At 37.2% G+C, this 18,461-nt stretch overlaps 1 protein-coding gene and 1 pseudogene across 5 annotated transcripts in view; both read left to right on the top strand.

The window, feature by feature from the left end:
- Ca-alpha1D (Ca[2+]-channel protein alpha[[1]] subunit D) overlaps window positions 1-18,461 on the top strand; it is a 1,588,055-nt gene that overhangs the window by 435,262 nt on the left and 1,134,332 nt on the right. For all 5 annotated transcript variants that reach the window (XM_083117527.1, XM_083117525.1, XM_083117526.1 and 2 more), the window contains exon 8: window positions 8,896-8,999. In XM_083117527.1, the coding sequence (XP_082973653.1) occupies window positions 8,896-8,999 (104 nt within the window). The remainder of the gene's footprint in view (window positions 1-8,895; window positions 9,000-18,461) is intronic.
- On the top strand, window positions 84-6,554 carry LOC145984318 (transducin-like enhancer protein 3 pseudogene; annotated as a pseudogene).

The raw sequence follows: 18,461 nt of genomic DNA, 5'->3' as shown, positions 1-18,461 counted from the left end.
AAAGTAGGAGGGTATGAAGATATGTCAAAATAATCAAACAACTTAGGATGTTTTATATCTTCATACAGATAAGGTGTCTTGATATGATAAATAAAACTATCTGTGTCGATATACAGAAGAAAAAGGTCATCATTATAAAAAGTATTGATTGTATTATAGTGAAGTTGCAACATGTGGAGCTTAGACATATCAAGAACTGCAGCTCCCTCATAGATAGGTTTGTTAAATTTGAACCATGGCTTTTCCATTTGAAAAACTGACAAATCTTCATGATATATTGTACGAAATTTAAATTTTGGATCTGCCAATAATTTTTTACACTTTTTTGGATCAGAGACTAGTCTTACATCTACATGCTTCCTAATATTCTCCATTGTCTTACCATAGACAGCATTATTCATCATTTTGAAAAAAAATCCTTATCTAAATCTGAAGTAGCAAGTGTTCTGTGTCTTCTGTTAGTTTCAATATAAGGCCTCAACCACTTCTTATGCCTGAATCTGAGGACGCTTCGAATTTGCAATATAAGAACCTTTTTCTCTATTAATATAGTGTATGACATATCTCTGTTTAGGGTCAAGAGTCTGATTTGATTTGATTTGATTTTTAGTTTATTTTACTTCGCGTTTTGTGCCTCTTTGCTAATTTGCGAAGATGGGGATGAGTGATGAAATGATGAAATTGATGAATGGACAATCACAAACAACCAAGCCCGACCGGGATTCGAACCCGGGACCCTTGGCGTCGCAGCGCGATGTGCTAACCACTCGGCCACAGGGTCGGGCTAGGGTCAAGAGTCATCAGACTTTTGATTCAGGTGGACACTTGAACTCAGGAGCTGCTGGCAAATCAGAAAACAGATTATGCAACTTATGAGGACAACAACATCCACCTCAGAAAAAAAAAACATACTCAGTATCATCAAAATTTTCTGTCTATTGATGTAGGGTCTATCCACTCAAAATCACCATAGGGGAGTTTCTGCATCATTGAATAACCATACAAATTATTTACATCAACATAGAATATGTAGCTGGAGTGTTCATTTGTATTATATTTTTTGTCATGTGTGTATTGTTGGCCCTTGGATATCTTAGTGTGCATTGTACTATGCCCCCACGAGCATGAAAAGAAATATATCCACATCTAAAATTAGCTCCAACTCAATTTTTGTTTCTAGCAACATAGCTGCCCAAGCTAACCCTGGTAGGCTGTAAAAATGTGAAGGGTCCAATTTATAGATATTCATAGACAATTTTATAAAAGCTTGGAATACGTCAGCAAAGATTGTCACATCTAATTTAGATAATCATCATGGTAGTTTCCCAGTGTCTTTCACCCTAATTGTTTCCACATTAGTTGTGCATGATAGTAATCTTTATCAGTATTATTATTTTCTCTGAGTTTGCTGTAGAACCCCTTGAGAGGAGGAAGAGTTTCATCATTAAATGCTGTATGGTCAGTCACATATGCATATGGATAGACCAATTTTTGTCTAATATGTTGTATGCCTAAGCCTGGAAAACTATTAGTTGTAATTTAGAAGTGATCATCAGATCTTGCATTTGTTGGCAAGAGCATCTAGGCCATCAGAGAGAAATCTCATAGAGTCTGGAAATCTTATCTTAATAGTGCAACCACCAGGAATCTTTACTGTGTTGCTAAGACTGATATATCTCTCTTGATTTTCTGCTAGGACTTCTATATTTTCTGTATCATAACTGAGATGTTTAGCAAATAGTGGAAATCATAACCACTGTTATTATGGAAGAATATAGGAAGAAATTTGTTTCTCTGAACTTGGAGATTGCAATTATTGCATAAGGGCCCAAGATTTTCTCCTCTGAAATGGTCGTGATGATGAATTTTCTTATTTTAATTTGTAAAATATGAAATGCACTGTGGGCAAATCTTAGTAGCATCTTATAATTGTTCTTCAGCATCAGATAATGGTACTCTTGATTTTGACACAGAATAATACACTACCATTTTCTCTTACTTCTTCTTTTATTTTTTTTGAAAAAGTGTTTGACAGAATTAGGTCCTCTGTATATATAAGGCAAATTAGGTTTTAATGAATTTCGCCACACAACTATGTAAGCATAACTACAAACCTCATGGAGCTGATAAGATGGAGTAGAAGATATTTCAGGATCAGGGTCTGAATAGTTGAATAGTTTGAGTAATGCCTCAAAATCTGTTATTATTATAGCGGGATGCTCCAACAGGGCCTTGTGTTGTTTGAATTTCTCAACTTCTTTTGTTTGTTTTTGATTTTTTAATTTTTTTTGGCCAGAAGTAGGTAAGGTCAGAAAATTCTTGAGGAGAAGCATACTAATATATATAAATACACTCTCAAACAATCAACAGTGGGGGTCACGTAACACTGGGGGTAGAATTCCGAAGCTAGATATTCAAGAATGTTAATCATCATGGTACGAGGGTTTTAGGTATCGTAGCATGATTAGACCATTTTGCTACACCTATGAATTAGCTAAATCCACCAGAAGATATGAAAATATGTTATTAATCAATATCGAGAATTTCGTCAATGTCTTGTAATGTAGCGATAGTATAAAACTTCAAATTCATCCGAGTAAAACGTCAAAGACACATTTCATTACGACACAACTCCGAGCGAAGCGAGCAAGAAAATTTTTACATCTATTTTATTTGCAGGCTTTAAATAATATTAATTTAATGGGGTGTCAGTACTTTCTGATGATCCCGCCATAGTTACTTTTTTCGAACGTTCGGCGCCGAAAACGTGTGTTTGTCGTTGATATAATAATCAAACTCTCCCCCCACTACAGAAATCCCTTGACACTCCAAGACTTAACTCTTTATCAAGAGCTTCTTCTTAAATTTATTACTCAATCCTCCCACCAAAATTTCCATGAAGAGTGGATATTGCCTCCTCCAAAACAAATAATTTTCAGTTCCCACACCAGAATTAGCGCAACAGTCCAAGACAAGAGTAATACACAAGAATTAGATGCCCCTCAATTGTATGCTCAATTCCCCCTATACTCTGTCCCGTAAATCTCTGGAACGCGCATACCGTCAGGGAAGTGGGGGAAATCGACCTGGCAGAGCGAAGCAATTAACGCTGCTGGGAAGGCTGGTAACTGCATCCGCTCCCCCCTCCATGTAATCCCAATACTTTCATTTGTTCATTGTTGGAACCGTCTCGGGTCACTACTTGAGTAGAGACTTTTTCTCGTTTGCTTACTCCAGGGTATAATTAAAATTCGCGCCATAATCGAAGACTTAACACTGATATTGAAGATTTGGATGTATTGTCCCGTCGCCTAACATTTTATTCTCAATCTCCCCAGAATCCAAGTGTCAATTTTAAGCCTAATATGTAAGGTTTGCATATCCCCACCCCAATAATACATATTACCCGTTACATTTCCCTTGGAACTCTACAAATTGATATCTATATAACAGCAATGGTTAATTGATGATGTAATTCAACTTGTGTCCAATTCTACATTGTTCACGTTAAATTTCAATCATAAAATTACCCCCTCCCCCTAAGCCGCAAAGTTGAATCGACACAACATGCGTCCAGAAACCCACCTGTGGGTACCGATTCCAGTCATGTAGCATAATATTTCAAATCCAATTTTAAATATATGCCCAGTTGCGATTATCCTATGTGTGCACAAAGTGCTGTTAAAACGTACTGTCGACCGTAACAATGTAATTTCTGAATATTCTTTCAACTGCGGTTACCTTTTTTTCCGAAATTAACGACATATTGTAATTATTAATTAAAAATTCAAAATAAATAAAATATATCTCTAATTTTATTAACGAAACACAGCTTCTTTTATTAGATCCAAACCAATATTTACTCTTGATAAATGAAATATCATCTCTCGTACTGGAAACAATGTCAAGACGTTTCTTTAGTTCTTATATTCAAGCACACCTGCATGCATATATACAAGGGGGGGGGAATGTTTTAGGACATATGACGGCAAAAGCACCTGGATTGAAAATTTCTTCACATTCACGTGGCCAATTTTTATGTTATATTCTGTCAGTGACAACTACCTAGTTGGAGCAGTGCAGCAGGGCGAAGTGGATTGAAATCTGTTGTCAATGCTCCTTCCTTAGCTCAGTATCCTCATTATTTGTCTGGTTCACATGATATTCAAGATGCAGGCGCATACAGTGCACTTCACAACAACGTGTCACCTGGTCTCAACAACTTTCCTAAACCACCACTGGTGAGGTATGATATACACTCTCAGATGCGGGCTCCACTTGGAAGTAGCCTTGGTGGTATACCAGGAGGAAAACAGCTATACTCTTTCCATGTGAGTGTTGATTGTCAGATGCAGCCGGTGCCTTTCCCACCTGACGCTCTGATTGGACCAGGGATTGCTAAGCATGCAAGGCAGATCAACACTCTGAGTCGTGTGGAAGTGGTGTGTGCCGTAACCATAAGCAACCCCACCAAGTACGTGTACACAGGTGGCAAGGGATGTGTCAATGTTTGCGACATCAGCCAGCCCGTCAGAAAGATTGCAGTCTCACAGCTCGATTGCCTTCAAAGGGACTATTACATCAGGTCAGTGAAGTTGTTGCCAGACGGTAGGACTCTGGTAGTTGGTGGAGAAGCCAGTAATATTTCCATATAGGATCTCGCCTCACCAACGCTCAGGATAAAGGCGGAGCTCACGTCTAGTGCACCTGCCTGCTATGCCCTGGCGATCAACCCTGACTGAAAGGTCTGCTTTAGTTGCTGCAGCGAAGGCAACATAGCCGTTTGGGATCTCCACAACCAAACTCTGGTGAGGCAGTTCTAGGGCCACACAGATGGTGCCAGCTGCATAGACATCTCTGCGGATGGCATCAAGCTCTGGACAGGAGGCCTTGAGAACACCGTGAGTTCGTGGGACTTCAGGGAAAGTCGTCAGCTGCAGCAGCACGACTTCACGTCACAAATATTCTCCCTTGGATACTGCGTTACGGGTGAATGGCTGGCAGTTGGGATGGAGATCTCAAATGTTGAAGTCTTGCACTGCTCCAAACCTGACAAATATCAACTCCACCTACACGAGAGTTGTGTGTTATCCCTAAAGGTCCGGAGACAAGAAGGCTGCGGTGTACGAGGTTATTTACTGAGCCCAAGGCCTTCACTTAGGTGTACGGGAGCACAGGGTAACCAGTCTGCAAATATCCACACTCTTGGACCACTGTCTGTCATTTCATCTGTGCATGGACTAAAAATGTGTGAGAACAGACTGCAATATCGACAGACAGGCAAGGTTCTCATTTCGTGCAAAAATATAGGAAAACTAAAAAAAGCGTTAAAATCGTGTGGTTAGAGGAAGCGCATCGGATGGTGTGTGTGTAAGTGGATTACAAGTTTGTGTTTCGCCATCTTGCTTCAAGATAATGGATTTAAAAGTCATAGAAATTTTTACTTTGGTGTTAACACTCCGTGCAAGAGATTAATGTGGCGCTACAGACCTTATATATAAACGTAAAGATGCTACTTGTGACTTGAACAAGGAAGGAATTACTGATAAAAAGGATCAGTGTTGTTTTTTTCTAAAATATCTACACAGAATTATTAATGTCGTAAAAAATGTTAATGTAATTCATTTCGGATTTTGCTCTTGGTATTATGTGTGTGTTATAGTTTTGTGTTACTCAATACATTTCATAAGACATACTAGGGTAGTATATTTTTGACACTTTCTCTTGAGGTCTTTAAATGTCCCTCAGCATGTATGCGTATGCGTGAATAGGTTTCAGGAAAGAAGTTAAAACAAACAGTAACTTAGTTCACTCGGTGCAAAGTACTTTCTGCAAATTATTTTCATTTCTAGCCGAAAAGAGAAGTTCAAAATTAATTTATTGCAAAAATATTAGTCTGAAGAGTGACAAAGAAAGTCGACACTTTTTTTTCTCTGGTTAAGTTTCAAACAATGTTGTGGTCTTCATTCAACTTTAGGGATTGTTATTATCACCAATCACGGTTTCAGGACAACCAGAAGTACCTCAAGTTGCACAATAAAAGATGAAACTCGCAAACACATCCACAACTCAGAACTACTTCAGTTTCACAGGGAATGAATGCTATTGTTCCTATATACACACAGCCATAGTCCTCAACCCTTACTGGAAACCCCAGTTGTACTAAGAAATTTATCGCGTGAACAGTCGTTGCCTCCGATTTATCTGAATTGCAATTGTTACGTAAAGATTTACTGCGGAGTTGCACTACCGAAAGAAGTTTCATTTCAGGACTGTGCCTTGCCTGCGGATTAAACGAGACCATCAACTCTACAGGACACCAGAGGTAAACGAACATTCATTTATTCCCTGTCGATGATTCTCATAACCCTGCCAGACCAGCCAGACCCGAAGTGTTAATATCGAAGTTTAAGTGTTGTTCTTATTTCACAGGGGCGACCTTCACTTCGCTTTTTTATTTACATGTTAACGTTGTTTCTCCAGGGTATTGCCTCAAAATATACGTGTACCTCTCGCAGCCAATACTTCTAGCCCTAGGCTCTCACTTAGCCTGAGATTCGATCCCCAAAAAGAACCGAAGGGTTTTTATACGCTACTGACATTTCTTACGGTTCTTGTGAATTTCTTTAACGATTCTACCTAATTAGTAAATTTCAGGAATTTTGTACTATTTAAGTTTTTTGGTACCTACTTCAGGATTCTTTGAGCCTAATTGAATATCTTTAGAACCTATTTCAGATTTTTAGAACCTATTTTAGGATTTTTAGAACCTGTTTTATGAATTTTAAAGCCTATTTTAGGAACCTAAAAGCATACTTTTTAGAACCTAAAAATCCGAGGTCTAGTGATGGATAATTCATTAAGGTAATTATGACGAACATTCTAAAGGAATGAGACTAATAAGCACTTTTCCAGAAAATATAGTTCTTCTTTCATTCAGCATTCATCACAAATTACGATTTAGAATTTGATTTGCAACTTGCTGTTAAAATTCCAATATTGATGAACTGATGATATATTTAAGACACTATTAAGAATGTGCCATAATAATCACAGCATTATTTTTTTCTCTGAAATAGGGTCAATTGCTCTTATCGATTAGGGAAGATAAATATTGTAGTGTCTATTGTTACAATTTCGTATTCTCGGCTTCCGTTGCTGAGTGGTCACCGCAACACGCTACGACCCCAGGTGTCCATGGTTCGAATCCCGACATTAGCATGAATGTTCTTTGTGAGTGGCCCTTCATCAATTTCATCATATCATCACTCATTATCATCTTTGCGATTAGCGAAAATTGGAAGAAATGCGATGTAGAATAATACTCAATCAATAATTTCTTTGCTCAGCAAACTCCTAATAGAAAGATCTACTTCCATGGCAAAATGTTCTGATTCTTAACATGGCCAGTTCATATCATTGCATGTTATTCAATTTAACGATTCATTACACAGGTAAATGATGCATCATAATGGGGTATCAGTGGCCGTGGGTGTATTGCATCTCTCTCATCATAATAGGATCTTTCTTTGTCCTTAATCTAGTTCTTGGTGTGCTAAGCGGGTAAGTTGAAAAACAAAGTTTATCAGACACTTTTCCTTTCAGGTGGAATAATGAATGCCTTTTGACATATTTTATTTAGTCCATACAGCTTTCAATCATGCATTACATATCATTGGAGATGATGTTTGTGTGACCGTTACCTTATATTGATGGGGAAATGCCACACAAAAATCATATCTAAACATTTTATTCAGTATATTCTATTCTCGTCAGTAGAGGGGTAATATTGGCAGTGTTTCATCTAATTGTAATTGCGTAATAGATTTTAAACACTATTCCTTTCGAAATTTCAGCTATCATGGAATATAGTACTTTAAAGCAGTTTTAAAACACATATTTCTCGTTAATTCTCTAAATTCTAAAGTCAAACATGTGCTGTTAGGAGTAGTCTAGTCTGGTTTTCTCAGTAATACATTGTGGTAGATGCATGTTGAAAACATATGCAAAAGCATCTTAAAAATAACTTTCAAAACAGTATAAAATTCAGCGAAATAATAAGTTTTATTCTTTCCATTTCCATTTTATGAATATAGACACAACATACACACATTGCAACATGAAATCGGCAATAACATTATGAAGTTACTAAAATAAATAATTCCAAATGACGAACTTAATTTTATGATGGAATACGCTTTTGATTGGCTCAGAATGACTATATAACATATTATTTAATAAAATTTCCGATAATCCTATCTTTGAAAGTAGAATGAAATATTAAGCAAAGTATTAGCAAAACAATAAATCTGAGATTTTTTAAAATAATGATTACGTGATAAATTTATTGCTAGCATAAAAAAATTCAAAGTATTGGAAGGAGATTTATTTGTGAATTAGTATATATTACTAATATACAACAGGCATTACTCTTTAGGGGTCCCGGGTTCGATTAGCCTTACTGTGCATAAAGTAGACTAACAACACCAAATCAATCAAAGACCATTACTCTTTAACTGTCCGTGTACATTTCTGTTTATTTTAAGAAGTAATTAAGTATTATTTTAACGATACTCTAATGTTATGTTTTCGTGATAATAGACATGAAATCGTAATCTCCAATGATTTGTAAAAACATTTTATTTATAATTGCATGTTGACCTGTTCGAAAACAACACGTGCAGTTTGCTGAACATTATATCTGGAACAAAATGCATGACTGTTTTATTATTATTACATTTCTTTTAATAGTTTACTGTTTTATTTATACCACACACGAGCCTCAAGAAAACCTTCAGTTGGTCTAATATCCTGAAAACCTCCTCGCAAAAGCGCACCTTTTTATTTCTTTTTATATTCCTTCAATACTTTTTCATTCCTTTTGTACTTACGCAGATTGAAGATGCAATGGGCAATAGTTGGCAGTGGATCTACTTCATTTCAATGGTTATTCTTGGAGCATTTTTCGTTATGAACCTTATTCTTGGTGTGTTAAGCGGGTGAGTGGTGTTTTCATCTTCCATTGCATGCTGATTTGAGTGTGTTATGTGACGTTCATTTCTGCATGACAGTATATATATTTTCTTTCAATTTAATTTTGCTCAAATGTACATAGCTTTATTCTGAATTATTTGTGATATTCTGATATTTATATATATGTTGCCATTTTTTTGAGTACTTCAATTTGATATTAGCAGCTTTCTACGGCATTGCAACCATTTAACTTGAAGTACATTAAGTGTAGCAAATATACTACTACATAAACTACATTATTTATTTTGAGCACGTGTTCGTATATTAGACAATTAGAAATGAGGACACAGTGGCAGTGTTTTCAATATATTGAAATTTGTTTTAATTTTGCCTCTCTCACTCTCGTATTTACTGTTGGCGGTCCCTGATATGATATCGGAGAAGATCCTAAAATGTAGGTGTTGACAACATCGTGAGGACAATTTGATTGGCACTAGAACGCAATAGTATTTTTGTAAGGCAGGTAACAGGAGTGATGGGAGTTGATGTTAAGACCACGTGCCACACAATGAAATAGAAAATAAACTTGGCAGTCGTTCGTCTTCAAACGGTTGTTGTGTCACACAGTTCAATTTTGCGCCTCCGTTATCCACACCTTCGACATATTCCTCACTTTCTCATGAGTTTCGATGAGCTCAAACGCCGATAGAGTAAAGCCGCACCCCTGCCAAGAATATTCTATTTACACTGCATAAAATTTACTTATTTCGGGATGAAAGCAAAAATCTGAATACAAGTAAAAGTTTGATTTACAAATAAATGAAAATAAGGTTAAGAGAAACTAACACAACAAATTACAAGCTATTTCCCTTCGAAGGGTCGTCCCCGATACTAATTCCTGGTTCCACCATAGGACATGCTTGAAGATGATATTAGTTCATGAGACAATGTTTCCTTTCTTTCCCTTCCGTTTACTTTGGATACGTATCGTTGATTTATATCTAGTTGGGATTACTGGACCCGTGCCTCGTTGCGTTTTACAACACGTAATAGAGTTCACTGGTATACGCAAAGGAGGAGCTGACGACGGAGCTTCAGCTTCTCTCGAAAGTTTGAGAAAAGCAAAATTTTGAAATTAAAGCAGTTTAGACCTCGGGTAAATCCAAAATGGTTAAGCCAAACTTCACTTAAAATGACTCCCAATTACCTTTTTTGTCTTTGCACAACTTTTAAAACGAAGATTACAAGTCGTAATTACGAAATATTTTATACTGTATCCCACCATCCCCAGAACGCAGCTTTACAATTCCAGCCCCCTCCGAGAAAAGATCTGCATATGTAAGTGATATGGTAGTTTGTTATATTTGGCAGAATATGATTCCCTTGAAACACTGACTCTTGCCGTTTCGTAACAGGAAAATACGTCGCAGATGTGATCAAATATTGGATTGCGAGCATAAGGGCTGCAAAATGGGCTTTCTTGAACGTTCGTAGCACCGAAATGACGCAGCAACAACGAAAATGGCACTGAGAAAGTTGTTTCTGTTGACGTCTCCTATACCAGTAGAGCCGCGGAGATCTAGTCCAGGAAGGTTCTTTCCTCGCAGCTGAGCTGGCGTGGGTGCAACGAAATATGCGTACCGTGAGACGTCGAGAGCGGGATAAGTAAATAATAGGACAATAATATAGAACTGTGTTAGTGCTTTTCTTTAGCGAAAAGTAGAACGCGAAATATGAATCGAGAAAATACCATACTGATAAGCTTTGCGTCTATCTCAGCAAAACCCAGTGCAATAGGCGTTCATGAATTTTATAACGTCGACGGGATCTCGGCAATACAGATTCAGACAAATGGAAGATGTGTTTATTTGAAACTAGTGCGACTGCGAACGAAGACGAAATTGTTTGAACAATTCCCCGGTGAAATAAAATTCATCTACAATATAGAGACGGTCGCCAAAGTCACATTAAGCGATGCAGGTAGGGTAGTGAAATTCATTCGCGTATTCAATTTGGAAGTGCATAATATGCAAATGTGCGAAAAACTTAGTGAATACAGCACGGTAGATGATGTTACTGATAAAACCTGTGCACAGTGGCGTACTCTTGGTAAAATGTTCCTGAAAAACCTCTTTCATCCTTTGCGACTGTCGGTAATTATATAGCTCACGTGATCCATTTTGGTCAGACCCCTAAGTGCGAGGTTTGTGGCTCGAATGGACATTTAAGATCTACCTGCCAACGGCAAAAACCGACTATACTGCATGTACCAACACGGACAAATTGAACTTGTAATGATGCCGTTTTTTTTAAAATTGGCCAATTAAGAGAATACAAAGGAAACAGCAAGCACATCACAATTGCAGGCAACCGAACAACCAGAAGGAGCAACTATCCATCTACCAGAGCCACATAACGACAAGGAACACGAGCAACAATAAGAGAAGACAACAGAGATAGAAACCAAGAAAACTACACACAAAATACAAGAAGAGAACCAACCGGCAACAACAACAACAACAACCACAATTAGTGAATAGAAGCAGGAAGACCACACGGAAACTTCACCCACAACCCACTTCGGCAGGAAGACGACCTTACCACTAAACCCCAAAGTGAAAGAAAGTTATCTAAAGAAGACAGTGACTTGTTCTCAAACTGCGAGAGTGACACTAGCAACAAAAAGAGGCTTGAAAGAAAACCCAAACCCAAACGAAACACAAATTAGAGGGAAATGCAAATTCAGTAGCAAAACGAAGCTCCACCAGAAAAATGGGAAACTACTCTCAAAATAGTGCTTCATTATTCAATCTAACCCCTCAGAAAGTCGTCACACTGGAAGTAAGAAAGTGATAAATCAAAACGCTTGGATTGTCATAACAAATACATTGAATAAAACAATTACACTCCCCGTAGCACAGGAACTGCAATCTTAGTACGTAAAATATTAGCCTTCACCCAATTCAAAAAGGACCTTAACGGAAGAATAATCTCCGGAAAAATAGGATCCTTGTCTATGTTAACGTCTATGCCCTATCGGGATCACAATACCGAAGAGAGAGAAGCGTAATTTTTATATGTACGACGTACAGCAATGCGTTGAAAGGGGTGTGCCAGCTACTTGTATCTTGCAGGGGCTTCAACCGTATGTGCTCTCTGATTCAGAACAAACGCCGGGATATTTTCACTAGCTCTTAAAAACTTCAATCATGAATTAAATCTCAAGGATGTGTGGAAAGGAAAACAAGGAAAACCACCAGAGTATACATACGTATCCGCAAATAGTGCTTCATGACTAGACAAGGGGTAGGTACATTTCCCATGCGTTGAAACCGACGATTTCATCTTTTAAACTTTTACCTACAGTTTTCAGTGACCATCAGACTTTCATTACCACTATGAGATCACCAGTACCACTAATAAGAGTTGGGAGGGGATATTGGAAGATGAACACATCGCAGTTAACACACACAGCATTTAGAATAGGTTTTTGAGAAGCATTGGGCAAAATTTATTAAACGGCCGTTAAACGATGGAAACATCCTCTGATGGTGGCACAAAATTTTGAAGCCGAATTAAAAAGAAAATGTGAACAATATTTTTGAGACATACAATAAGATTGGTATAAAAAATACAATTTCCACTACACAGTATTAGATGAATTGTATGACCAACGGCAAAGAGGTCGTGAAACGCAAAATATAATAAAAAAGTAAAAGCACAACTACTTCGGTTACAGGCAACCAAAGTAGACGGAGTACGAACTCGCAGTACGTTCCCAAACCTATATACAGAAGAAGAAATTAATTTAACTAACGTCACCAATATCTACCAGCAACAATAAACAAAGTTGTATACTGGAAATGTATGATCACAAGGTGCTTTACACAATGAAGGAGAGAAAATTCAACAGAGGCTGGGTGAGAGAGTCAGAAGGATTCTGGTCCGCTTTAATTTAGGCCGTACTAAAGGCAATTTTGTGGTAATTTTTCGATAACAGATGGCAGCACCGTTTGCCATGGCAACCGAGGGCCATGTTGCCAGATCTCCGCGTAAATATAACCAAGGTAGATACATACAGGTTGGTCGATTAGGGTACTCGATGTGAGATGACGCCATATTGGTTAGAGGTGAGTTAGTGGATTAAAAAAATAGTAGTAAATCAGGGAAATTGAAATCATGAGATTTTAGTTATATGTTCTTCTTACAGAAATAAGCAATATATCATCAGTGGAAGGTAGTAATAGTCGAAATATTAATATAAAATCCGTTGTTTTATATTAAGTATTTGTATTAATATTTAGAACGCAGAGAAGAAAATGCAATAATAAGTGTAGTTAATTCAAACACGAAACGGACCAAGTAAGGACAGTAATTGAAATAATTGAAAACATTTTGTGAATTCGTTTGAAGCAAATGCTGCGTTGACTCAGGCACATATCCAAGGGGGTGCTCAGGGGGCTAGAGCCCACCCCCCCGAAAATTTTCGGTTTACACTAGATAAAATGAGGCTTTTTGGTTTCTTGTGTGTGTAACGAAAATTTAAGGAGAGAAATAATTATCGAGGCAAGGTAAATTTTTCTACAACCCTGTAATTGATAATAGCACGTGTCCAAGGTGGGGATAAGAGGGGTCCTCCCCCCCAGGAAATGTTTAAGTTTACACCAGATAAAGTAGGTTTTTGGCTTCTTGAATAATGTGACGATAATTTAAGGAGAGTAATAATTATCTAGGCAAGACATAAAATGTTATATAACCCTGTTATTGATAATAGCATGTATCCAAGATGGGGATCAGGGGGGGGGTCGAGCCCCTTCCAAGGGAAATCCTTCAGTTTACACTAGATAAAATTAGGTTTTTGGTTTCTTGAAAGATGCGACGATAATTTAAGGAGAGAAATAATTATCGGGGCCAGATAGAGAATGTTCCATAACCATATTATTGATAATAGCACGTATGCAAGGTGGAGATCAGGGAGGGGTGTCGAGCTCCCCCCCCCCCCCGCTAACCGGGAAATCTTTCAATTTACACTAGATAAATTAGGTTTTTGGTTTTCTTAAAAGATGCGACGATAATTTAAAGAGAGAAATAATTATCGGAGCAAGATAGAGAATGTTCCATAGCCATTTTATTGATAATAGCACGTATCCAAGGTGGAGATCAGGGGGTCGAGCCCCCGCAGGAAATCTATCAGTTTACACTGGATAAATTAGTTTTTTTGGCTTCTTGAATAATGTGACAATAATTTAAGGAGAGTAATTATCGAGGCAAGACGGAGAATGTTCTATAACCCTTTTATTGACAATATTGCACGTAAACGTTTCTTGCGCTTTCATTGTTGTTGTCGCAGCGAGAGCGATCATCGCGTAAAGATTTGTCATCATTTGGAAGCTGCACAACAAAGCGTGCCACGAGTAGGACTATTCTTTGTATTATTTATTCTTTGGAAAGCGGGAAAAGAAACGTTCTTAAATAAGAGGTGGAGTCGAACTACTGGTAATATTAATGAAACGTTTTATCTGCGGAACATTCTAGAATATAATGAAGACATAAATACCCGGCTTCAATTTCCCGGTTGATCAGTACAACAGAATCTGTTAGTAATTCGAAAATGAAGAGGACTAGGGACACAATTTCCCGTAAACTACCGAAGTCTACTTCTGGTTCGTGTCCAAAGTTGAAGATATGGACGTCTGTGGGACTCTAGGAGACTCAGTGTAGTGCTAGTTCGGGGCAAGAGCCGAAGAGATCGAAGGTCTAAAGTGAATATTTCAGGAGTACCGGAGATTGGGGCGGTTTATTAACACATATATAAGTTGCACAGATCAACTGTAATTTTATTTGTGCCCCAAAGGGACTTTCATTTAAGCCAACTGGGTTCGACACACACTCAAACACTTAACCACTACAAAGGGCCAGCCGAAAATTATATGAATGTCGAGAAGAGAAAGCAGGAAGATGTTGCATATGAAGATATTTTAGCGGAATTTTCAGGCTCTGCCAAGACCCGAACCAGGGTCTCTGTCATGTCGTGCCGTTGCTTTACTGGCATACCTAGGATTTTCGAAGGGGGGGGGGGATTACGTATACTTTTTTCTGTAGTCAGTCCTCATTTTGCCATCTTTGTCTGACTTTGATGTTAATTGTTTTTAGAAATACTGGGCCAAAGGAGGGTTATGACCCTCATCACGCCACTGGAGATAAATTAGTGAGCATTTTATCATATTGGAAGTCGATACATTAGATGTGTTGGGAACGGAAGGGTTTTCACTGTGCATTAATTGTTTCTCGATCCAGCTGTGTTCGAGAAGACTTCCTTTGTTTCGTGCCGATATATTATGACAATACTGCGGAAGCTGTGACGGACAATTTTGAACACTTTCGAGTGCTTAGGCCTGATTATGAACAATTTGGTGGGTTTCAGCTTTTATAAGAGCTGCATACATCGAAAGACAAGACACATTAGTGGTGTTCAGGCTCGAATCAGGGAGAACTATTAGAGAACTGTGTGCGTCCAGTTCGCAGCCCACAGTTTGAATCTCACATCGTCGAGTGGATTGTCCATCCATTGTGTAACAGCTTCGTGAAGAGACTTGCTTTCATTCGCTTGCTCCAGCGAAGTTCTTTTCTTGTGTATGGAGCGACCGTTCAAAATATTCTTGGGTAGAACGCAACGCAACGCACCGTGCTTTCATTGTTGAAATGCCATTTGCAATATATTATTTTCCGCACCCTGTATTAGTAAAATGAAATTAAGGATAAAACACGTTTTCATTTTTTTCAATTATAAACATTGTTGAAAAATGCTTAAAAGTATTAATGTTAATTTTTCCACAAGGCCGTAAATTTCAGTATCTTAATGTATTTTTCTTGCAGAATTCCAATTGATACAAAAAAGTGTTCCATTTTCTCAGGATGATGATAAGACCAAATAATCTTTGCTTATTGTCAATTGTGAATATTCGTCTGAAGAGGGTTGAAACGTTACGTTTTTATGTATATTTTTTTATACTATAAAAGCTTTCCTTCGTCAACATTTTAATGACATGGAAACAAGGTTTAACAGTATTACAATGGAAATTAAAGCTCAAATTACTATACTTTATACTTTAAGAAAATTATTTATTTGAAAACCTTAAATTGATGTTTTAAGTTTAAGCACAGATAGGCTAATTAGGACTGGACCTACAGTTTAAAGTGGGATCCGAACCACTGTGCAATGCGCCTCCACCATGTATCGAACCTCTTTTGTAGCTACAAGACGACGACGTTACCACCACGGCATCGGTGAGGCCTTTATTTGAAAACCGGGAATAAAGGTAAACGAGCAGCAGAGTGATTGTTTTTTCGTTTCATAATACTTAAGTACAATTTTACACACGTTGCCTCCGCACAATGTCCAAAGTCCTGTTTCACAGTTCTTCACGAATTATACTGGTTTGTTCTGCAGCTGTCTTTGGAAGTAACAGTAACATTTTCGAGTAACATTAACTGTAAACTACTTACTTTATGAAATTTGTACCTGATATTCAGTTATTTTTCCACCTAACTAGTAACTAAGTTCAAAGTTAGTTGTACACTCCTGTTCACATAAAGTGTCACTCTTTATAGGGTCGAACAGTTGAAGTATTTACCAATTGATCTGAACAGAAGTGTACAATTACTATTTTTTCGCATAGAAAGGAATTTTCATCCATTCCATTTTTACAATTTGTTGAATCATATCCTCGCCTGAAAGAATGGATGAATTAGTGATTATTGAAATCGTGAGACCATGAGAACAATCTTATGTATTGCCAAGAACCAGAGTGTATCTATTCCAAGTGTATTTTAATTAGAATAATTTCGACATAAGGCTATATATTCTCCAACAATCCTCATTGGTATACCACAGTTCAACAGTAATTCTGAATAATATATTGTTTGCTCAACAAAAATACAATTACATATTATTTTTCTTATTTAAGTAAAAGATGTGGATTTTATTGCCTCTGAATTTACATATAAAATATATTAACTTAGTTATAATTATATGGTTGATTGATTTAGTTTATTTTACTACGCTTTTCTGCCATTTTTGTCTAATCTCAAAGATGAGAACGAGTGATAAATGATGAAACTTATGAAGGATCACATACAAAGAATACCCATGCCGTGATTCGAACCAGAGACTCATAGCGTCGTAACGCGCTGTTCTAACCACTCCAACACCAGCAGTTATAATTGAAGACTAAAATTGGTAAACGTTGTAGGTGCCACAATAATTCAAACACCGATTTCCACGTTAAACTGTGAAATGTGCCATGCTTCATAATGTGGTAAACGTGAAATGTGGCTGGTAGCTCTCTAAGTAGTTCAAAGGGCGTGTAGACAGGTCACTAGTGTGCACGTTCTTACGGGCTGATGTGCGGAACGATGCGATTTCCCAGCACTTTCGCTTTTGGCACTTACAACGTTTACCACTTTTAGTCCTCAATTATATATGAAATTTAATGATAAGTTGTTGGTGGTCATCTGTGATGAAATGAATATTGCGCTTGCATTTCATGTTCTAAACAATGTCTTACAAGATATAACTAATCTAGAATAAAGTAATTGTAATAGTAACTAAATTAGATACGTTTTAAAGCTACAGTAATTATAACTGAATTACTTTTGAAAAGTAACTTTCCGAACACTGTCGATATCTTAGAGTTCAGCATTACTCAGATAAGAATTGTGAGAGAAGTTTTCTAAGATACAATATGGTAATAATTACCATTAGAATAAAATTCAAATCATTCAAAAATCATTGCATGAAGGGACTACTAAATCTATATATTCGGGATATACGTATAAATTCACATTAACATTTTTCTTTCAATGTAACTTCGTTCTCCTTCTTGCCCATCCTGCAAAATATTGTGTCGTTCTCTCATAGATGCGTATGCTTCTTGCTGTCTTGAAATCAACATCCCATTCAGAAAGCAATGAATATCCTAAGATTTTGGGCAAATACCCTTCAAAATTGGAACTAGCAAAAATTTCAAGGAATGTGTGCTATAACTTGACAGACAAGACAAACAAATTATACCCATTATTTTGAGTTTCTCAAATATACCGTTCCCAATTGCTGACTACTTGCAACCAGATATTAAGAATTCTTGCAACATAATTTCTTGAGTATCTTTTGGACTCTTGATATCTTGTAAACCATCACCATTCAACCATGTATCTGCAAATTGTGTACAGTTCAAACAATCCACACAGACGATTTTGATTCCATAGAAGCATATCCACAAACTTCTACGGTATTGGGTTGCCATTGTTAGTCAAATCTGTTGTCCTTTTTACAAATTCCAAGGTATTCTTAGAAGACACATAAAATAGATTCTCAAATGTTCATCTGCAAAAGGAGCAAATAAAAATATTATTAATATGGTGTAGGAGACTATGAACTTAACAAAGATGAAAAAAATCATTTTCATTACATTGTTAGAACCACAGAC

Source organism: Lepisma saccharinum, chromosome 2, assembly GCF_977018435.1.
Source record: "Lepisma saccharinum chromosome 2, izLepSacc3.1, whole genome shotgun sequence".
Taxonomy (NCBI): Eukaryota; Metazoa; Arthropoda; class Insecta; order Zygentoma; family Lepismatidae; genus Lepisma; species Lepisma saccharinum.
The sequence above is the reverse complement of the archived record's forward strand: the minus strand, read 5'-3'. Positions and strand labels throughout refer to the sequence as shown.